This window comes from Numenius arquata, chromosome 6 (genome assembly GCF_964106895.1).
Source record: "Numenius arquata chromosome 6, bNumArq3.hap1.1, whole genome shotgun sequence".
Lineage (NCBI taxonomy): Eukaryota > Metazoa > Chordata > Aves > Charadriiformes > Scolopacidae > Numenius > Numenius arquata.
Window position 1 is genome coordinate 13,333,327 of NC_133581.1, and position 24,305 is coordinate 13,357,631.

A 24,305-nucleotide genomic window follows, 5' to 3' on the forward strand; every position below is an offset into this window, starting at 1 on the left:
TCAATCAGTGGTCTGACCTGCTGAACATTACAGATCATTGTACATCATCTCAGCAGTCTCTGTTCCTCACTACAGGCTGGTGTGTACAAGGCTGGACCAACTGCAACATCATTTCTACGGTAGCAAACCAATTAAGAAAGACCATTCCAAATATGCCTGAGCACAAAACTCTAAATTCTTTCAGCAGAGGAAGTTGAGACTCTACTAACATCACAGCCAGTCTGAACCGAGGTGCTTGTTCTTGACTCCAAACCTGGTGATGAGTCTGATGGTGCAAGCAGAACACAGCCACAGGCAAATGAGAGAGTGAGAATTCCTGAAGAGGAGAGAATAAAAGACTCTCTTACTCTAGCTGCCAGGTTTCCTTCTTCTTCCTAAAGGTGCACGCTGCCTTTTCACTGAGGGAGCACCATCAGGCTTTATATAATTTTGTAAAATTATTAAGAATCTGGTTTATTTTTTATGCAATTCTCCATAGATATTTATCAATGTCATTGTTAAAGCATCGAAATCAAAGATACAGCTTTCTTCCCTCCCAGAAAGCCTATGTTCCATCCCAGCAATGTCCCTCTGAGAAAAGCAATCATAAATAATTTGTCATCATTCTTAACAAAGCCCAAGAACTTCCAGAACCCTGCGACAACATTTTAAGATAGTCCTTCCTCCAAATGACTCCTCCTATCCATTCTACAATGAGTATCTGATTGGTGGTAAAAATTTGGTCCCAAGCTCACTTGTATAGATTATTCCCCTTCAGAACCTTAAAAACCACTTAGCTACACACCAGGTCTTTGGACAGTGCTACAAATATAGCTCTCGTGATAATGTTTGCTGAGCAGCTCCCTTCAAGTAAAACAAAAAACCTCATCTACTTGCAACAGCATTCGTGCTTCCTGGTTGTTCAAGTAAAACACATAGCAATACAGAGACCTGACAGCTATTTAAAACTAATAAAAACATCACAGTATATAAAGCTCACAAACCACATATACAACCTCCAACAAAAAAGCACACCCAATGGCCACAAACATGAACACGTCACTCCTCCAACACCAAGCTTAATCCCAGGCAGGAGAGTAGTGCAGTGCAAAAACAAAAAACTAGAAGTGGCACTAATGGCAACATTCAAAGGAGCATCCCAGGTTGGATGATATGCTGCTGAACAGAGCTATACTAACAGCAGGGACGTATACATGGTTTTCTAGCCCAATTCTGACATGTGCTATTCAACACTAACATATTATATGTCAATATAATATGATATGTATTACTTTAGATATGCGGCATTTGCATCTAGAAAGGATATAATTTTCATATGTATCTGAAACAAAAAGTATAGGATATAGTATATATACACTTCATCTAGGGACCATAGTATAAGCTTCAATTAATAACTTATTTTTTTAACAATTCCACTAGTTGACTTTTCTCTGCAACAGTTTTAAATTGAATCAAATGTCATTGAGTTTCAAAAAAATAACTAAAATTAAGACTCCCTCACTATCATCAATTTAAGTGATATTAGTACTACAGCTGTGTCCTTAGACTGATATCTGTTCTTTAGATCAAGGAGATCCTGTATTTCTTATTTCTATATCCATTTCACTTCTCTGTTCTCATGCATTAATACAAATATGCAATGTGGGGATTGCTTACATTAACATAAATATAAACCAGGTCTTCTGAAATACACTCAGATTTATAGAAAAATGATGTTTTAACTCTTTATATCTGATTAGCATGTTGTGATAAGTTTAAATTAGTTGTTCTATGAGATTTGCCTGTTTCAATAAATCAGTCCAGAACATCTCCCACGCAATTTATTACACTACATAGTCTTCTCATCCTTCCATGCAAAATGCCAATGCAAAGAAAAACACACACACAAATGCATCGGTTATGAGAAGATGTATAAATTAAATATTGCATTTTTTAGGTCAAACGACTGGAAAACAAAGCGTAATATGTGAAGTAGACCCACACTTGTTTAGAAAAAGGAGCCTTAAATTAGTTTAGTAGTCAATTTTTCTCCCCAGTACAACTGACTTCTGCAAAGCCTACTCCCATTTAAGTAGCAAATTGTTCCAAATGTCATTTTACACTATTTATGCAGAATGTAATCAACAACAAACTAATTATAAAGACCATTTGCTTAAATTTCAAGGACAGCCCACATAACTGCATCTTGGAAAATTTTTTCAGTGAACTCCAGGATTGCCATCTGGTGCTGACTTACACTTTAGACTTAAACACTCTACAAACTTGCAAAGAATTACTGTACATAATTATGAGTCTTCTGCAAAGACAAATGAAGGACATTTGTCAATAGAGGGGAAGGGGGGGAATGAGGGGAAGCTGCCAGAAGGGATAGTCTGCGTCACATTTATTCCAAGAATATTGCACAAACTTAAGTGAAATGCATACATAATAACAGGCACCTGAGAATTCAGTAATTGCTCATTATGCAATTATACCCTAGGCACTTTAAGCAAATGCTGAAGAAATAATACATGGGAAAACCTGGCTAACCACAAAATTGTTTTTAAGGAGAATTAGGAAACTCTACACGTGGATGCCATTGGGTCTTTGCTTCTCTCTCTGCTGGAACCCTGTAATCCTTATTAATCTGCTGTTTGCTCCTGGAAAGTACCTTTTCACTGTCAGTAAAATCCAGAGTTCAGTTGGATTAATCCATGCCCCTTACTCGCAGCTGAAGCTGAGCAGACAAACACATGATATCGACAGACACGACTCAAAATTTGCTGTATATTTTTCCTTGCTGTACACTTTGCCAAACTAATTTTTAAAAAAAAAAAGTTTAAAAGCTGGGAACAATGTTACCACAGGGTGCCAAATTCGCAGCGAAAGCCCCATAGGCTCCTGTCACACAAAATTTTGACAAGCCTTGCCAAATGGTTTCTTCAGGATGCAAACTGCTTGCAAAGTGACTGGGCCCTTTGTGTTGCAGCTGAATGCTGCAGATGGGAAGGTTAGGAAAGGGTTTTTGCCAGGAAAGGGTAACTGCTGTTTTCACCCCATGAAGTTTTACACGCAGAAGTAAGAATATACTCTCCTGGTACAGGACGCTGCTTGGTACCTTTAACAGCTTTGCAGCATTTCTTTTCTAATTGTGGAAGAGTGCACCCAAAAGTAATGTCAAAATGTGTTATCAAAACCAAACAAAACCACTCCCAAAACAAACAAACAGAAAAGAAACAAACCAGAGACATTTACAGTACATTTCAAACCCAAGGTCCAGCAAAAATAGGACAGATGTTTTCAGCTTATCAAATTTCTAAGCTGTACAAAGTTCAGTCACTGTTTAAAAATGTTGTATATGAACAGGCCTTCCCAGGGAGAGTAAGATCCCTGCAGATCTAAAATACCAGAAACCAGAACAGAATACCAAGCAGAGATAGGCACAAATATGCACAAGCTATATTCACTCATTTTTGTTCTGTATGGAAAGCAGTTGAAGGCATGCTGTGTGATGAAAGCAATTCTCATCTACAAGCAGTTTGTCAGAAAGCTACAGAAAAGCCTACACTGTGCACTTTTTACATTATCGGACATCAGTCTTAATACTACTACTTTCCTGACAGGCTTTAAGTCCAACCATGCTCTGCAGAGTAGTAGAGATAATGGTTTCCGTTTATGCTATTTTGCAACTTCTACACAGTGAACTGGGACATTTTGAGGCAGGTGAAAGCAGATGGATAGAGGAAAACAGAGGAGATGGGAATTTTCTCCTCTGGAAAAGGAGGAGTTGCTTCAGCTTCTCCAGTTGCTTCAGCAAATCTGGGACTGCAGTTTTTAGACAAGAAAACTGTCAAGTGACAGCACTGCAAAAGCCCAAGAGAAACTAATTGCTCTGAAAAGGCAGTGATGGAATTAGAGGATGCGACTTAACAGTCAACTACTCCAATGAAGAACAATATACTGGCCCAGCCATTGTCCCTCTTCATTACCATCTAACAGCTCTCTGGCCTCCCATCTTCAGCATATACAAGGCAGCATGCTGTGATCCACATGCCACGTGCCACCTTCTTTGCCTTCTTCATAGAGTGCAGCTGCAGAGTGCCACTTTCTGAAACGCATAGGGGCTCTCCAGTTGGTTGAAGTCTTCCTCCTTCAGGAGCACTCAACATATATCTGAATGTCATTTTAGATTAAGCAAGAACTCTTTCCTTGCAGTGTAGCCACAGAGTAAACCACTCAAAACTTCATCAACTTTTTTTTTCCCCGTCTAATGAGTTACAAAATAGAGTTACAGCTTACTAACTACTATCCCACTTACGCTGGTTTTAGGTGTTAAAACAAACTAAATTTATCCAGTAACATGCTTCAAGGTAGTTTTAGGTGCTTCCTGGGAAAAAGAAAAATCCTAATACTCAGATAGATCAACTACAGTATAAAATATAAATGCGTATCCTCAACTTGCAGTCAGTAGGTTTTTATTTCTGACAAGTTGTGGATGCAACAGACACACACACAGAACAAATCACTGAGACACCAGCTGCATTGGCAAGCCACTTAAATGGCATGCTCTTGGCAACAGAACACATGCATGAGAGAATGAGTTTATGCTGAATAACTTCAACAACAAGTAAAAGTGGAAATGCCCCACCTCATACACCACAGAGTGAGGCTTCACATGCATGGAAGCCAGCAGAGTAGCACAAACTATGGCTTACTGGGAAAATCTATGGTATTGACAGAACCTCTCAAACACCAAAATCTTGCCGGAAAACACTGTTAGGTTACAAATATAGCAAGATGAACAATAAATGTGAAATACAATCCATTGGATCAGTTTGCTTCTATTCTAAAATATCTCCTTAGTGCACTTTTTCTCATCTTGTAGAGGATTATTAATGAAAAGTAGCTCTATTAGAGACCAGTCTGAAACTGGCCAGTATCCGAGCTGTGTCAGTGACTGGTTAAGTTACACAGCTCTTTCCCAAGTAAGCAGAATACACAAAGTGTCTGGCACGTATTCCAAAATGGAAATCGAAAAATTGTTGTCTAATGAAAGTTCTGCAATAGACATCTAACATCCATTTCTACTGACAAAGTGCCAGTGCCGTTTTAACTCATGCCAGTCCAGAAAAAAGGGATGAGGGAGGGGGGAAGACTTAAAATTATAATATTTACACCTGTTTTAATCTAAGAAAATGTGGAATCCATTGCTATGAGGATGGAGATTTCACTTCTTGTGCTAACAATTAAAACGGGGTTGCACAATATATAGGAATCAATGTATCTCCAGATGTCACAATCCACTTCACATAAAGAATGTCTTCTGTTCGCAAGACCCAAGTGAACCACCCTCTTTCTCTCTATTTTTGCAAATAGAAGAGAACCACAAAAAGTAAGTATAATAAGCAAAAGAAAAACTGAGGGAATAAAAAGCCCTTACTTTGGCTTCTCTGATTTTCCTAAACTTTGATGCCAAACCAAACAGTTTCACTGGCTTTTCTGCCTTACAATGAAGTGAGACAGGCCAAATAGACTGCTTAAACCCATGAAGCACACTGCACAACTACAGTCCCAGCTATAAAAGGTGGCATCTGGAACATTCCTTGTCCTGGATGCTGAAAGGTAAGGGGGGAACAGGACCTCTCTGTTAGTCATCAAGCCCAGTACTTAGCTACTACTGAACACTGAAGGTACATTTCTGGAGCTAGCAGACTGTCTTGCTTCCCCTCTTCCTGAGGGCAAAACCTTATGAGGGCACAGTCATTCCTCAAAATTTATTTATCTAAAAAGGCTGCATGTGCGACCCCCCCAAAAACCACGAAAACTCAATTGACTTCAGAGGCTGTGACCAAGGGAAAAATTTCTATATTGCTCTTCTTTGGTATTGGTACAGAAATAGACCATTGTAACAGTATAGTCAAAACATGACTTCAGCAAACTAGCCTATACCACAGGAAGAAAATTTCAATTATTGCTTTAAAGAGAAAAAACTTTTTTTGGGTTGTTTACTCTCACATTCTGGTTTGATAACTGTTTTTATGAATTAATTGCAATTAGCTAGTTATTCCCCTCGTCTTACTTTGAGGCTAATTCAAATTCCCTGCAGAATTCCCTTTTCAAATAAAAATACTCAGAGCTAATTATTTAGCACCTTTAATTTTCACACTGTTCTTCCGACAGCTTTGTGGAAGATAATCAATTACTTCATACTAAGAACATACTACAATCAGGTCAAGGGACCTATGCCCACCAGTTACCCGGAGCTTATCAAGATATTGAAAAGGAACATTTGTCTGGCTGACAAATCTAATGTTCTAATGATAACAGAGTAGGAATTTTTGAATTTGTCTGATCTCAGGTCACATCTCATGCTGTCATCCAAACCCTTGGGTTAATCATAACCTACAACGTTAGACTGAGGTTCAAACTACAACTTTTCCTTCTTAGAAATATGAGCACAAGTGGCCAGTAACTAGATGCACTTCTTAAACAACTATTTTATTTAGAAACTAAGCATTGAGGGTGACAGGGAACACAACAGGATCTTAAGCAACTATTTGAGACTTCTTCACAACATCTGTCTGTATCCGTATTATCTATCTGTATCCTCAGCTGTCTCAAATTACATGGACATACTCATCAAGTAAACCTGCTACTACATACAGGTCTTCAGCAACTCCATGAACACATCCACAACAAATGTTTAAAATGGCTGCTCATCAGTATTTCTAGATTACACAAAAGCCACGTGCCATTCTACATCACAATATTATCAAGCTCTATCAATTCGCTGAATTTCCTCTCAGTTGAATACCGTTGTTAATAATTCACTGAAACCTCAGAATCTCATGAACATACACACAGAAGCCCAAAAAAACCTTGCCCCAAACCTTCATTCTAGGTTTGAGTTATAACTTTCAGTTATTTAATTTATCATGGTGAAACTATGAAGTGTGAGTGAAACTACTCTAAGACTCAGTTCTCTGCAGTGATATTTAAGTCTTGTTTCTCTTCTGTGGCAGCACAATTATTCTTTTAGATTAAGATTTAATCATGGGATTCTAATGCAAAAACAATGGGCGGAAAGGCATCTTCTTTAGGAGAATGTCTTTTGAAACACCTTGGGCCTCCCCAGTGCAACTGTCAATGTCCATGACTTGATCAGTACAGATGCCTGCTCTAACCAAATTTTAAATTTACAGCAGTGAATCTCCAGGGACACTTCAATACCTTACTCCTGGGAGAATATAATAACAAATGAGCAGATAATTCATCCAACTTTGTCTAGCATTTGAGCAGTAGGTAGACAGGAAGAATTTTTTGCATTTTTAAGAAAATTCTTTCAAAAGGAGGGGGGGCATAAGGGAATCACACCGTGTTCTATCAGACATTCTTTCAACAATTAAGAAACACTAAATATTGTCATAAATGTTTATACAACATTGTGAAGAGGATTTCCCCTCCTCAAATTCAGAGACAGAATGCCTTCATTGTTTTCAAAGCAGGCGGTACATTAAAAATAACTTCTTGTCCATGCATCTAGACACCACATAATCATTAAGGTCCTGAAATATGGCTCTCTAGGTCCCCCACATCCACCTTCTCCTGTACATGAATGTTGCATGAAGTTTTTCCACATGCAGCAATTTTAGATACCAGTAGTATCCAAGCACCACAGACAAGTCAAAACATCTTTTAAAGAGGTTGTACTTGAGTGTCCCAATTTGTTGCAAAAGCCTCAGGTAAAACCTGAGATTTCAAGCAATTAAATTACACTTGTAACAATGTAGACATAACAAACATAACATTTCTTGCAAAACTTTTCTGAACCACATGACTATGTTTCCTTTCTTCTCAAATATGTATTGTTATGCTAAATATCATGTTAATATTAATGAAACAAGATTCCTCAAAAAATAGATAAATGTATCCAGGACATAAAGCGGCAAATGAGAATAGCACTTGTTTTCTAAGAATGCACCCACATATGGTTCTATTACTCACCTCAATTTTGTCTGTTTTTGCATCTCCCCAGTAAAGCTTGTCTTTTTCAAGATCCAGTGCCAAGCCATTAGGCCAACCTAGGGATGTATTCACCAGAACTCGCCTTTCTGAGCCATCCAAATAAGCACATTCTATCTTCGGACTTTCACCCCAGTCCGTCCAATACATGTAGCTGTAACAAAAAGAGGGGAAACAGTCAATGCACATAACATGCAAGACAAAAAAAATTGTCAAGATCTGTCCTGCTTTTGAAGGAACTTAATAACTTTCTGCTTCCCCAACTGCAGCAAACAAGCCAACTTGAACTGTAACCAGCAATGACAACATAAAGTTTGAACATTAAATAAACTACTGAAAATGTGCAGTGGCCAAATTCTTTCATACTTATGATAAGATGCAGAGAAAAGAAAATTCAACCAAACACACAATGTATAGGTTTATTGAACAGCACTATATTTAGAAGTCACCTTTTATATACACAGTATTAAAGGGACCAAGCAAGGGAAAGCCAGTTACTTCCAGAACATTTAACAAATAATACACACATTATCTTGCAATTTGCAGATTTTCAGTTTCAGGAGACCATAAACTGGATCCAAAGACCCATCACAGGACTATGAATAAACACAAAACTTACCCCATTACAGGATTGAGCACTATTGCTCGAGGTTCATCTAGGTTTTCCGAGATAAGGATCTTTCTTGATGTCCCATTCAACCGGGTCACTTCAATGCGGTCTGTTCCAGTGTCAGTCCAGTACAGGTTCCTTGCCACCCAGTCCACAGCAATACCATCTGGATGGTTGATTTCTGTGGTAACCAGAGTCTGTGCTCCAGAGCCATCAAGGTAGGCCCGACGAATTGCCCGGACATCATCATCAGTCCAGTAGATATAGCCTTCCACAGGATCGTAGTCTATGGCAATTGCATGTCTGATATTGTCTATCTGTAGAATAATGTCAGTGAAATCTGGCATGTCCAGGGAAATCCTCCTCAAGTCAGTCCTTCTAGCAAGCAGCAAGACTTCTTCAGCACCTGGGGAGAAAACCACTCATGGTATTATTTCCTTTGCTATTGATGTGAACAAGTCAAGAGAGTCTGTGAACTGCCACTATCACTGTCATAAGAAGAGACTTCCTTAAAATAGGACATCAAACTTCCACTGAAATACAGACTTGTCTGAGCAGGAAGTTATTCCTAATCAGTTCTTCTCAACTAGCTACTTGTGCTGCCACTATTATTTCACAATGAAAGCATCTTTCTCACTGCCTCCTAAACTAATATGGAACATAGCAACCTCTATCTAGAATCTGTTAAAAAAAAAAAAAAAAAAGGCAATTTAGTAATTTAGTGGGGATAGGTCCAACTATTTCATCACATTACACATCACATAGAACTCCTCACCTCAGCCAAACTTTCCACCAGCTGTATCAGTGCATTAGACATGCATTAGACACAAGCCATACACAATAAATGACAAGGGCTAACAGAATACTTTGAGTACTTTGTAAACAAATTACATTAATGATTTGCTTCAGACAGCCCAACAAGAAAGCAAGTCACAACTACAGCAAGTCTTTCTCATCTGGCCAAAGATGATGCAAAACTAATTCTAACGCAAAAGGATTGTTGTTCTTTTCTTTCCTCTATTCTTCCTCCTCACTGCAAAGTTTCACTGCGTGTGAAAAGGGTGTCAAAAAACAGCCTGAAGCATATTTCAAAGACAAATGGCATCTTCAGTGTCATCCTTCTGCAACTTCTTTTATCAGTACAAAAACAGGACAGACAATAAAACATCCAGTTGCTTAACACATTTCCCCTGCATTCACCCATGCATGCTTCAGCACAAAAAGAGTGTCTTTTTCCTATTCTGTTAATAAAATGATGCTCCATAGTTTGAAAACCAACAAGGAGCTTTTAGTTGTTTAGTAAAACTCCAAAACTCGAAACAAAACAAAAGTCACTTGTCGCATTTCATCCAGACCAGCTAACACCAGCTGGTGGTAGCTTCCAGTTCCCACCAACAGCCCAGACTGAATGAAAATGGCCAACGTGGGACATATATCTTTCAAGCCCACTGAGGATAACAGAAATTCAAATCCTCATGAGAATATTCTTCCAGAAATAATTCTCAGCTGGGCATGCAAATGGAGTTATAGAGACTCAGAAACTGAATCTATTGCACATCAAAACAAAATTCACATTCACTTTGGGAGCTGGATTGTGCTGCTATTTGCTTTTCGGTTTGGGAATCAGAGCTTAGTCTCAAAATATCTCAGAAGCTATGAAAAGAAACACTACTGAAACTGCAAGGAAAGGATCTAGAAAAGCAGTGTTGTAACATCACCCAAATAAGTTTGCTACAGAGGATACAGTTTGATATGCACTTTGAATTACCTCAAGTCATCACAACTCCTGAATGAAGTGGTGCTGCCCTTTTCCTTGCCATGGGCTGCTTGTTCTCACTTCTGCATCATCCCTTCTCACATGCAAGCACAGCATGGCTGTGTGTTGCAAACCACATGAAAGAGCTGATCCAAACAAAAACTAACTCAACAGAAATAAAGCCATCAGGCTAAGTTAAGAACCAGACCAGTTCATGCAGAGCTCCACAAACACTTGTGCTGGCATGGGGAAGGACTCCAGCAAGAATGCTTTTTCCAGTCAGCGTAAGCTGACAAGGTTTGATAACTACAGCATCAGTGGCACCAACAAACTTTGAGGGAAGCCTTGGGTAGAAGGAAAGCAACAATAACTCAAAGCTCAAAAACCACGTGGAGAAAAGGGAAGAGGGAAAGCCCACATATTCATGACAGCAAAGCAAGAGAGATGTCTCTTAATACAGATTTTCTAACTTTAAAGGTTGCAAAATAAAAACAGGTTTTCAGGAAGAGTATTTGTTATGCTTGAAACTTCTGCTCACTTCTCTGGACAAAACTAGTGATCTGTTGCCCAAGTTCAGAAGGAAACCACCCCAGGTGACCACACAACTTACATGGCTTTCTTCCTCCGTTGCCACCTTAGGTAAGCACACGTCCTAGTTTGAGGTAAAACAGAACCAATTTTCTGTTCAGTATTTTTACTTTGCAGCTAAGCCTTTTAACTAACTGAACTCTCTGAAATTAACAGTATATTTTTTCTGACAGCATCCACTCTCAGAGTGGCAAGACCTGATTGTTTCTAACTTACGCCAAGGAACAGCATGCAAAGAGGCTCTTGCTTATACTTCTTGCTATAACAACAAAGGTCAGCGAGCTTTGCTGTATGCCCTGTTGGAGGGTTGGACGCAGAAAAGCATAGAGGAAGGAGTGGACAGGACAGGTGACCCAAAACTGACCAACAGAGTATTCCATCCCATCTGCCCCATGCTCAGTATAAAAACTGAGGGATCAAAGGGTCAGCTTTCCCTTTCTTCAATGGCCGACGTCCAAGGAGGACTCTCTCTGTTTGCCTGCCTTTGATCTTGATCTGTGCGTTCCTGAATCCAGATCAGGAATCCAGTTCCAGTCCGTCACTGAGCCCAGTCTGGGACTTTCCTAGTGCCTGCCGATAATGTGATTATCATACCGGGAGCTTGATGCGGTTTTGTATATATTGTGTATTTTTCATTATTTTCTTTTTATGATTTTATTAATATTTTCATTAAAGTAATTTAGTTTCTTTTCTAAACTCATTCTCTCTCTTCCTCCTCTGCCTGAAGGGAGATGCTTTCCCTTTTCTGAAGGGAAAGGCTCAGAGAGCATCTGTCGTTTGTTTCAGTGGCCAGTCCAGCCCAAACCATGATAGCACAGCAACAGTTTTCTATTTTTCAAGTTTCCTCCTGTTAAGGGAACAGCATGCATGAGTGATTCTTAGAAGGCACTGCTAGCAAGAGTATTCATTTTCAAAAGCTTTCTGAATCTCCTGGATTTTAGCTCCTTTACTAAATAAAGATAATGGGATACTTAAACCAGTATTTGATATTTTGCACTATGCTTAAAAATTTTGGTTTGCTTCCTGAGTAGTGAAAAATAAATCAATCAACTGTTTTCTTAAAAAAGACCATGGTGGACAGAAGTCCAGTACATAGTTTATAACTCCTCTTCTACCATGCCTCTTTGCTAGACATATATTTCAACAAAACATCTTTGAGATATTAACTACATATAATGGCAAACAGCATGAACTAAAGGTGACACTGTCAACTACTTCACTGTAACTACTTCAGATTATATCAAATGCGAGACAGTTCTCAGTTAGTTATTTTAAAAAGCTATCTGTGAACAGATATCCTTGTCTCTAAATTGGAGAGACAGGGATTTCACTCATGGTCCACTCAATGGATAAGGAACTGGCTGGATGGCCACACTCAAAGAGTTGCGGTCAACAGCTTGATGTCCAAGTGGCAACCAGTGATGAGTAGTGCTCCTCAGTGGTTGGTATTGGGATGGGTACTATTTAACATCTTCGTCAGCAACATGGACAGTGGGATTGAGTGCACCCTCAGCAGCTTTGCCAACGACACCAAGTTGTGTGGAGCAGTTGGCATGCTGGAGGAAAGGGATACCATCCATAGGCTTGAGAAGTGGGGCATGCCAACCTCATGAAGTTCAACCAGGCCAAGTGTAAGGTCCTGCACATGGTTTCCAGCAATCCCAAGCACAAATACAGGCTGGGTGGAGAATGGATTGAGAACTGACCTGAGGAGAAGGACTTGGAAGCGTTCGCTGATGAGAAACTCAACAGGAGCTGTCAATGCACATTTGCAGCCCAAAAGGCCAACTGTATCCTGGGCTGCATCAAAAGAAACATGGCCAGCAGGTCGAGGAAGAGATTCTCCCCCTCTATTCCACTCTTGTGAGACCCCACCTGGACTGCTGCATCCAGGTTTGGAGTCTTCAGCACAAGAAGGACACAGACCAGTTGGAGAGTGTCCAGAGGAGGCCCACAAAGATGATCAGAGGGCTGGAGCACCTCTCCTAAGAAGACAGGCTGAGAGAGTTGTGGCTCTTTAACCTCGAGAAGAGAAGGCTTGGGAGAGACCTAATAGCGGCTTTCTGGTACTTAAAGGGGGCCCACAGAAAACCTCGAGAGGGACTCTCTATAGGGAGTGTACTGATAGGACGAGGAGTAATGGTTTTAAACTGGAAGAGGGTAGAATTAGATTAGACATGAGGAAGAAATTCTTTACTGTGAGGATGGTGAGACACTGAAACTGGTTGCCCAGAGAAGTTGTGGATGCCCCATCACTGGAAGTTTTCAAGGCCAGGCTGGATGGTGCTTTGAGCAACCTGGTCCAGTGTGAGATGTCCCTGACCAAGGCAGAGGAGTTGGAACTAGACGACCTTTAAGGCCTGTTCCAATCCAAACTAGTCTGTGATTCTAACAAAAGCAGTGCATACTCTGCGATGCTGTTCTCGCTTTCTACATCAAGGATTACCCCAGGAACAGTAGTCTCAAGGCTATGCTGACATCTCTGGATTAGAAAACAGGTAAAACCAAAATAATATGGAAAGAATCAACTTTAAGCAGAAACAGAGGATCTTAAAAATAGTCAAAGGGTTGTAGTCAAAACTGATCCATGCAGTGTTAAAAATGAATTTTTTATGGAGCCTATTAAAATAGAAAGGCTCTTAGATCTCGTTTCATTAACTTATTTCTGTTGACATTTTGTTAGAAATACTTAACTTGTATCAAGTCCCGTGGTGCTAAGTATTTAACATACTTGGTTTTTTTCTGCCATTACCAAAGAATGTACAGTGTCACCAGACACTGGTTTGTCCAGAGCATGTTAGCTTGACAACAGTAGAAATTAAAAGGAACCCAGGTCATATTATATATGGATTAATATTACCTCCATATTGCCTCCAACAGTACAGATTGTCCACCACCAAATAGTCTCTTTACAGATAAATTTACCTCATGTACCAGTTTCATGTCTTGCTCCTATATTTCTGAAATATTTCACTTGTGGGAGTCAAAATAAAACCTCCCATTTCGTGCAAGTTAAGTAAAAATTCAGGCCTCAAAGCTCAACAAGGAAAGGGGGATGTATCTGGTCATCCAAGTGCTCTACAAACACAGAAGAGTTTAAATTATAATTTATTTTTAAATTATTTTAGCTCAACTGTCTCAAGAAGCAAACAGCACTGCAGCTGTTCAGCCACCCACAGCACTCAGTTTCATATCCATTTTAACTTCTGAATTTCTGCTATATTAATGCGCCTGCAATCATAATATTAAAGTACGAGTAAAGTGAAACAGAGGAGCATCAAATACATGACTAGCAACTCATAATACAGCAATTACCAATTATTACATGTATTTCTAAGACAACCAACATTACAAGCAACATTGCATGGGAACAGACAGATAAGAATCAAATGTGTATGTTTGCCTCTTCACACAACTGGTTGCAGCTTCACCTTGGTTCACTGTGAACGCGGTCAGTTGAACGTATTAGAGGAAGGAACTGTGCTAAGGCCCAAATTATGCTCAGAGATGCTGGCTAGACAACAGGCGGAAAGGCACTGTTAATACCCCACTAAAATTCACAAGTAATACCAAAACAGTCTTCAGTTCCTCACAGCAGCAATAATCGGACTCAATTTTATCTTATTCAGCTCTGTCATATGTTCACCTGTGTGTATGATCACACATTCACTTGCATACAAAATAATATTTTGACCAGGAACAGGACAGCCAGGACCCCTTGAACCAGAAGTTACATAATGACCTTCTTGCAAAGGGAAGAAAAACAATCCTGTTTCTGACATATTCAGCTGCTCCGGCTTTTTCTGCAGGCAAACACTGCTGTAGAAATATTCCCAACCTCAATTCTGTCCCATGGACATACACGGCTGAAAACAAACAGGGAGAAGAAAATTTTTCTCTGCTGAACTAGCAGGCCAGAAAAAAACCCTTCACTTCAGTTGACAACCGGGACAGTTTATTGGTAGTTGAACCGGATGCTTCTTGGTAAATTCTTCTAATTTCTAACATATCTTTAACTGAGACTTATGGGAAAAAGAAATAGTAAGGGAATGAGCTACCTGGCCAATTTCAAGTTCTGGCTGCTTGGCAATTTCTACTGTAGAGATGCTTAAAATTCAGTCAAATTATTACACAAGAAGACTCTTGACAGACATGCATCTACATCCTTGGACATTAAAAAACACGTGAACAGAGAAAATGTTATGACAGCATACCTCACTACGTCCCACCCCTACTAGAAAGTTGTTAAAAGATTGCTATCATGGGTACTTTTTGATAAGTGCAAAACTCCTGGCTTTTATTACAACACAGTCTAAAATCCCAGTGTTGGTTATAACCGTATGTGGCTCTATTAACAAATTTCTGCTAGAGAAAAAAGAATTGGCAGCAGGCTCTGAGTATATCACTAAGAGCTGAGAACTTGACAGTGGTTCTCTCTAAAAACCTGGACAAACGCGCTTGTCTGGCTCATTAGTTTTATCTGTATCATGGAGGTATTTTGATTATTAATGTTGGTAGGAATGTTTTCAAGGCTACAGAAGTGTTATGCTGTGACTTGCCTAGTGTTATCCTAGATACCCTAGAAGCTGCCTAATACATTAAAGCTAGCTATTTACCTAGTGCTAAAGTGCTAGTGCATTTATTTAATTAAATTCATCTTCAAAAACCTCTCTCACCACAATCACTTCTGTAACCACATGGTTAAGAGATTCCCAGCAGAATTGCTAACTATTATAACATTGTCATATATAACACCATACAATGAACAAAAGCCTTTTCGGGGGGGGGAAGTGGAGAATGCAAGCTATTCCAACATCACAATTGCAGCAACCAAACACTTCAGCAGAAGTTTATGTAAAGTCCTCTATGCAAACCATAGATCAGAAAAACAGAAGGAATTAGGTCCCTCTTAAGTTTCCATTTAGAAAGCATTTTAAAAAACCCAAGTTCAAATTCTTGTTTTATTTTTCCAACTAGTTCAAACTTCCAACAGTTTACTTTTCTCTAGTCTTTTTTTATTCAGCAAAAGCTTTCTGCAGACCTTCCACAAAACTTTTCAGTAGGTCTCAAAGCATAAAAGCTTACAACTGTTCTGGTTAACATGCAGAACAATATCTGAATTTAAAAAACAAACAGAACAGAAAACAAAATAATACCATTCAAGGCAGTTATTCTCACTCCCCGAAGACTACATTCACTCTTTACAATCAAGAAATCCTATAGAAGCAGGTTAAGAGACTTTTTTTTTTTGCTCATACATGTGACGCTTTCTTCCCACACCTAGTAATCAATTATTTTTAATATCCATGCTAGGTATGGTGTTTGCTTTGATTTGTTTGGCTTGTGCTCTTGTTATCAAAAATGCTTCAGTGCTGGAAATGGCAACTGTATTCTATTTGCAAAATTAACGGCAATCAGAGCTGACAGCAGCGAAGCAGGTCATCTTGCCAGCTTGACAAGAGCCTTTTTTATTCTTCCCTTGGCCCACTTCACGTTTGACAATTGACAAGACATCTATAATACAGTAACAAATGCTCCAATTTATTCACCCAACCTAAACAAATGTAGACTGCAGTGGCGGCCTCTGCTAATCTACGCCAGAAAACGCCATGCTATTCCTTTCCCATTTGTCTGTCTGCTAATTAGGCTAGAACAATGCTCCATTGTGAGACTCTTCCCCCAGTTTTATGCCTGTGCATGTGCATGCATCTGCACGTAGAGACTCAGTCTATTTACGGGCAACTATGGAAATCTCTATATTTGTGGGGAAAAAAAAAATCAGATAAACTGTAAAAATGAGAAAGCTTTTAGCTCTTCTCCAAAGAACAAAATAGTAAGCGCTTTTTGAAAAGAGTGCATTAGAAGTACTTTGACTGCAGGCAACTCTTTTACAAGCTGTTTGAGTACAGCTATCTCAGCACTGTTGATAAACTAAAAAGATTTATCAGAAAAGCAAGGGATTTTTTTTTTTTTTTTTTTGGCTAGTTGCTGTAATACAGTGAATTACCTGGCAAAGTTTCAGCGTATGGCAAAGAGCAGCGGAGGGGAGAAAACTTAATTATTCTATATGGAGTGTATGAAAAAAGGCAATGTTGCCATGCTGTTTAATAAACTTGCCAATGTTCAAAACAATTACAACATCTTGCACAAGGATTAAGCATTAGCTGCTCTTCACACCTCAGGAAAAATGATGTAATTTTTCTTTAATTTTCATTAATTTCTGTGTAATTTTTTAACTTACTATGAGAGGATTAAATCAACAACACTGTGCAAAACCCCATTCCTGCTATTCAACTTCCACCGAAAATAGAAATATTTAAGGACTTGAAACAAACTTTGGAAATATATAAAAAAAATTTCCATTTATTTCTAGATATCCTCCTTGGGCACCTTAACAGAGCCAGTTGTAAGACGAACAGCACTACAAATCCCAGGCCAGGTCTTTATTTATGTTCCAGTCTGAGAGGAAGAGAGCACTGCCTCATACTGTGTGATGGCAGTGGGCTGGGAAAAGCTGGCCATGTACGCTCTCTCCTACTTGGCACTGTGGACTGGGGAGAGGATGCAACACACATCAGATTTACCAATTTAAAATCGAGAGTTGTGTGCGGTGGGAGTATGCAACCAACAAGAAACAGGAAAGGTTTCTTTGAAAGAGTATTTTGAGTGCCCACATTCAGACAGGACTTGATTTAACTGAAAGGTAAGTAGGCATAAGGAAAACTAACACTTGTGACAAAGAAAGGAAATACCAGAGCACTCACGTAACTCATAAATTACATCATATCTGTCTGCATGTTACAGTGAAAAGCTATTGTCTACTGTTTCTTCCATTATCTCAGTAGCAGACTTTTAACAGTTACTTTGCCTGAACCAGAAAAGAAGCCCTAAAATTTAGAGTTTTGACACTTTCATACAGCCACTAAAAAAACTCCACAAGCAGAATATTAATTAAACTGTACAGCTGATAAGATCATTAGCACAGAACAGCTGATTAAGACAAAAGTAGCGTTTCTTCCAGAGGAAGCTGTTGTAACACAGAAGTCATAGCTACCCTACTCTGATTTAGGACTGAGCTTCTGTGGGACACCCTAAGTTTGTACATACCCAGTACTATACTTGCAAGCCCAAAGCTTTGTAAAGTTACTAATGACAGAAGAGTAAGTAACTCTTATGAAGACTTTCTCAAATTAGCATTAGTGTAACAGTCATAACTGCACTGGTAGTAACCAGAACCAAAGATCAGCACAACTGTCTGGCTACCGCTGTACCAAGCAAAGAATCTGCCCTTATACAGAGGTTTCATCCAAAGACCTCAGAGCACCTGAACAACCAAGTCGTACTCCCCCGCCCCCGACAGCTGTCTATACTCTATGTGTTTTAAAGGAAGAGAAAGTTGGAAACGTTAAGTGGTAAATCGGAATGTTAGCTTACAGATATCCTAGTCCCAGCTTCTACTTTTTATTAACAAAAAAAAGAGAACATCCCTTTGCACAGAATTCTTAATAACAGTTCATCGCAAGCCATAGGAAAAAGAATGGGCCAAGAAAAAGTCTGTTAGAGATCCCCACTGCTAGAAAAAGGGTGCAGTCTTCGGATTCTGGTATTTCCTTGCAACACATGGTTTTAAAGTTTAAATGCACCTATTCTCTGCTGGAGATATACAACCCCACAGACTCAGAGTAAGGAATCACTGACTTTAGAAGTGACAGCCATTCTACCACCTAGTTTCTGTTAAGCAAAGTTTTGGCAGTGACACCTTCAAATGCACACAGATGATGATCAAAAATTCATTACAAACCAACAAGATACATAATCAATATTTAAGAATAATAACAAAAAGAACAGAAATACACTTACAATAGTTTTTCTACAATCCCACTTCTGTTGACTTTTAATTGCAGGCATTTCCCACTCAACCAGAGCCCTTGAACATATTAGTTTCTCTGCACTGCTGTCCTCCTTTACACGGACAGAAATAAATACTTTACATCCCACAGGCCCTCTCTGAGGCTGATAGCTGTATAATGGCTTTGAAGTTTAAGCATTATTTATTGTGTTCCAAGTATGATGGAGCCACAGAAAATTCAATTCTGAGCTAACACAATCATCTGTCAAAGGGTAAACATCATGGAAAAAAGTTATAAACAACTGTAAATTAGGGTTTGCAAATCTAGGGAGCGTCTCAACCTCACTGTTGCTGCATTGAGGCAGTAAAATAGAGCTTGGTCACCCGATGTTTGAAGAGGCATTCAAGCTACAGCAGCTTAACAAGTCATCACTGGGTCTTGGTAACTTTCCATGTGTATGTACCTAGCCCATGGTGAATGCAAGATAACAAAGTTTACACATAAACCTTTTCAGTGCAGGCCTGGGGTGTGGTTCTCCTGCAGCACAAAACCAGAATCAATCCAGAGACTCGATACTGCTGAAAAGGGAGAGTGTCGCTTTTTCCTTTATACACACACGTACACACACAAGAAAATCACCCCTAAGCAAACATAATTTGAGATAGTTACCATCTCTAACTAGACAGTGTTTCAGAGTCCTGAAAAGTAGTCATCAATCTGAAACATGCACCAAAGCCCGAAAAGAGTTTCATTCACTACCCTGGCAAAACCAACAACAAGAGCTAGAAGATGAAGGCAGACCTTCCAGAATGCTCCTCATTCCCTCCAGGTTTCTTCCTTACAGCATATTTCTAATGGCTTTTATCCAATGAAATTATAAACAAGGCCGTTTCCATACGAGGCTATTTCATTTTGTCGCTAGACAAAGTACTCCCCATTTAGGAGGATAAAAGTTGCTATGAATAGAAACTAATGTAATCTTTTCATACAGATCAAATAAAACCATAAACACAACATACTAACAAAAGCAAAGGGAAAACAGACTCAAAATAAACAAGATCTACACATGAATGAAAGAAAAAAAAAAACACACTTATGAAATTTTAATGAAACGGAGTAGAAATAGAAGAGGTAGCCTCTAGATTTCCTAGACTGTCAGGTACCCACGACAGTTTTTACAACACTTTCTGGTATATTGCTAAGGTATCTCAGTGAAATATAGTTCCACGTAATACTATTTCTTACTGAGTAAATAACACCCTAGCCCATTGTTTTAGTGCTAAAGAATCAATAGGATGTGTTTGGAGTAGGCAGTGTGACACAGGTCCAGGCATAGCAAGTGAAATGCCATTTCCTCATTCAACCCACTGCATCTCATTTTCATAGCCTTGGAGCTGGATAATTCCCTACCTTACAGGAACCACTGTAGACTACTTGTGTATTTGATGTGTTATCCAAACTTTCCCTCTCATCTGGTGCAAAACATCCACAGGTCCCTTCAGTAGATCATCTGCTGGCTGGAGGGAAGACATCGCTATGATTATGGAACTAACATGGCTGCAGGCATTGAGGCAGATGCCGATTACACAAATCAGCGATCAGGATCACAGTAATCTTTAAGAAGTCCCATCTCAGCCTAACAAAGGAAAAACATGAGAACGACAATTCCTTGATAAGCAAAGGAAGCATGATACACCTTTGGAAGTGCAGTAGGGAAAGGGGTAATGAGAAAAAAATCCTCCAGAACTTCCAGGTAACATCTCCCTATGGCAGCCAGACACCAGGCACAGGACAGAAGACACCTATGAAGTACAAGTATCTTGCAACCAAGAGATGCGTGGTTTTCCACAGTCACATTTCAATCATAGAGTGGGCAAGGGTGCGAAACAGACATGCAGGCAGCTGTCAAGGTTCTAGGAAATAAGGGAAAATAGAGTTTTCCTTCTGTTTATTTCCCTTATGACAAACAGATTAGGACATGAGTGCTCCCTCCCAATACAGTCCCAAGTCAATGCTAGAATATAATCAGAGTTTATGAGAAGAGAATATAATCAGCTGTAGTCAGAAACAGGTATGTTCATGTTGTTCACTGTGCACCAAGGAAACAAGAATGAGAAGCATGGAGATAGTGAAGCTGCTCAAAGGAGATGATGTGCAGTTATCACCTGAAGATTCTGCCCTTCAAGGTGAGAAAGGATCAAATAGTTTACTGTTGGAGACATGACACTAGCTATTAATACAGTTGCCTTTCTCACAACACTTCAAACTACTACTAGCCCAACAACAGAACTCACTAAATCATAGGAAGGGAACCTCAGGACAGAAGAAGAAGGAACAGCTTCCTGAAAGGAGCCCTCACAGAAAAACAAAAGACTCATGAATCACAATAATTCTGTTCATAAAAAAGATAAATGTGATCCTTAAACAAACAAAGAAAAATCTCATTATAGCCCTAAGTCAGCAAAATAACTGAAAGAAGGTCCCCAAGCTTTTAAAATTTTCATACTTCTGCTCTGTTTTTTAAAGTGGCCTATTTGCTTGTCCATTGGTGATCAAACCAAATTTTACTTTGTACAGTAATACAGACATAACCTACAGCAAAGCAAGAAGTGGCACAGCCTGTCTTTGAATTTGTATTTTCTTAATTACCTAGGCCCATTACTATTCAACACTCTTGGTAAAGAGCTACAGATCTTTCATACCTCTACATTACTATTATATATATTCCTCAATACCCAAGAGAGCTGAAATAGCCTAAGAGCTTCAGGGCTTTTCTGCACAAGAATACTTTCTGACAGAGATATACAGTAATATACAGTTATATTTGCACCAGTGGACACAGATTTTGAGAACAGAATGAGTTTTCCTGTTGCAAACAAATCCCCAGTAGCGTTCACTTAAATAATTTATAATTCACTTAATAATTGTATAATTCACTTAAAAGTCTAACGTCAAAGAAGCCAATATGCCCAATTGACTTTTTACTTTTGCACTTTTGCCCAAGCCAATAGGGAACAAAATGGAAAAGTGGTCAACACTGTTGCATCCGTAGTTCCTCATACAACTTCACCACAAAGGACTCATGCAGAGAACAAAAAGTCAGTTCCTTGCAACCAAGGAGTTAATTAAAAGAGGGGAAAGAGAAGCACATGCATGTTGGCATAAGGTAGACAGGACAACAAAAGATGTGGAGCTTGGGAAAGAAATAATCCATAAAACTGAACCAAAAGGCCACATTCTTATGCAAAACCAGATTTCCTGTTCCCATCCCCTTTTTTTGCTCTCCTTTGACAGAATACCCTTGACAGATTGTCTGGCCTGACAATGGAAAGGTGAAAACACAGTATCAGTAGTCACTCCTGCTTGTGCTATCCACCAAAATGTGAAAAGCAGACTGACCTTCATCCACACTGGCAGAAACATGAGGTCAATATGAACATCTAAAATTGTTGTCCCAAACATTGAGCAATGTTTTTTTAAAAGCTGTGAAAGGGAAACTTTCCAAAGCTGGAAGGAGGAAAGAGAAAGGTCTTTCAGCAGCTGCAAGAACTACCTTATAAGACAACTGCAGCAGGATGAGCTATTAAAGCTGGCCCCTAAACCCTGGAGGTTCAGTGTTCAAATTCTGCTTCAAGTTCACTAATGAAAAGAATCTATTATGTTTTCAAGCCACATCAGAAAATGACCATACTTTTTGATGAGACTTGTTGAAAACACATCGGAGACAGGCAGCAGAGTGTCTTGCAGTCTGTTGGCAGAACATTCTCCAAAACCTTGCCTCCTAGTGTCCCACCACCATATCAGTGTTAATTGCATGCTTTTGTAAGATGCATTTTTAAAAGAGGTTTCCTGATCAATTATAAAACAAAGCTTTCAAAGTATACCACTAGACTCATTCAACTTACAGATACGGAATATGCACCTAGTTATATTTTTCAGTTAACGCATATACTCTAGCTTTTATTCTCTAAACAGCTTTCTAGCGGTAACACACAAGCCTCTCCTTCTACTTCTCAGTGACATGGAACAGCCACCTAGAACATTATCTTCTCTAGCTCAATTACCTCAAGAAGCAAACTTTATAAGCCTCTTTGCAAAAATCCTTGCCTCACATTTTAAAATTAAATATAATGTCCAAAACCCACAAACTAGACCCAGGAAGAAAAAATTTTCATTGCAATTTTCCTCATAAATCTTTCCCACAGAGCAGCCCAAAGGGAAACAAAGGGATTATTACAGAATCAGAATCTGTAATAATCAGAATCTACAGAATCAGAAAAATGGCATTTTTAGCTTAAATCTTAATTTTGAATTTTTCTGTACAGATTATAAAACTAATTGAAGCAGGGGCAACTCACTACGTTATCCCTAAGACAGAACATGGGCACACAGACATGGCCTTGAACAATTTTTTGGCACATCTGTGTGCAGAACTTGTCTCAAACATATTACTAACTTTGAGATGCAACTGGAAGGCAACAACTCGGACACCACTACTGCGTCATTGACCGTTACTGGACAATGAATGGGAGGGAGCATAAGTCTGTCCATGGTCCACTGCCCAAATGGAAAGATGTCCTACAATGGCTTACTTATAATAAACTTCTGCTGTGGGCTCCACATGCTACTTCATTCCTACAGAGAACTGGCAGCACAAAATACAGTCAAAAGACACATGATACAGTAAAAATTCTCTGATTTCTGATGCAATGGATTACTTCAATTCATAAAAATTACCGTCTCTGGCAGGAGATTTGGGTGCAAAATTTCTGCCATCATCAGGACAAAAGCGTGTCAGGTAGTTCCTCTCATCTCACTTCTTCAAGGCTTAACTTTTAAGCGGCAACCCCAAACCAAGTCAACACTGTCACTGTAGAAAAGGAAAGCTCCTACCTGATTTGCATGTCCTGCCATCATCTTCTAGTTGCACACCAGTGGGACAGGCACAGCTGTAGAAGGGGTCTCTTGGAGACAGCAGGCACAGATGGGAGCAACCACCGTTGTTTTCTTCACATGGAGTGTGAACTTCAAGAAACCAAACAAATTTATTTTCATTTTTCAACAACCTCTAAAGCCCTCTTTTCTCCATGAAGAAGAAATTATAGATCCCAAATGACTGGCACTTTAGTGCTAAGCTTTAGTGCTAAAAGACATATGACCCATAAAATTAAGTGTTTGATTCCTCCCTTTCCAGCATCTTACTTCTAGGGGCATCTAAATTGAGAAGCATGCAAAAGCTGATTTTGAAAAAGCTGACAGCTCACCACATTCTCACTTTACAGTTCTTTCAATGTTTCTAAAGCTGAACACAGCTAAGAGCTTTGGACATCAGTTACTCTGGATGCCAGGTCTGCTAACCATCATGAAAATAGAAAACAGGGTTTGGAGGGTGGTGATGGTGGGGGGGGTGGCCAGTTCTATGAAAAGAAAGGAAAACATAACAATTTGTACAATTGCTGAACTACAGTAGTGTTGAATGTTTGAAATATCTTTTCCTACT

At 39.3% G+C, this 24,305-nt stretch overlaps 1 protein-coding gene across 2 annotated transcripts in view; it reads right to left on the reverse strand.

The window, feature by feature from the left end:
• LRP5 (LDL receptor related protein 5) overlaps positions 1-24,305 on the reverse strand; it is a 155,905-nt gene that overhangs the window by 73,589 nt on the left and 58,011 nt on the right. For both annotated transcript variants that reach the window (XM_074148524.1, XM_074148525.1), the window contains 3 exons: positions 23,699-23,830; positions 8,621-9,017; positions 7,984-8,155 (listed from right to left, as the gene is read on the reverse strand). In XM_074148524.1, the coding sequence (XP_074004625.1) occupies positions 7,984-8,155; positions 8,621-9,017; positions 23,699-23,830 (701 nt within the window). The remainder of the gene's footprint in view (positions 1-7,983; positions 8,156-8,620; positions 9,018-23,698; positions 23,831-24,305) is intronic.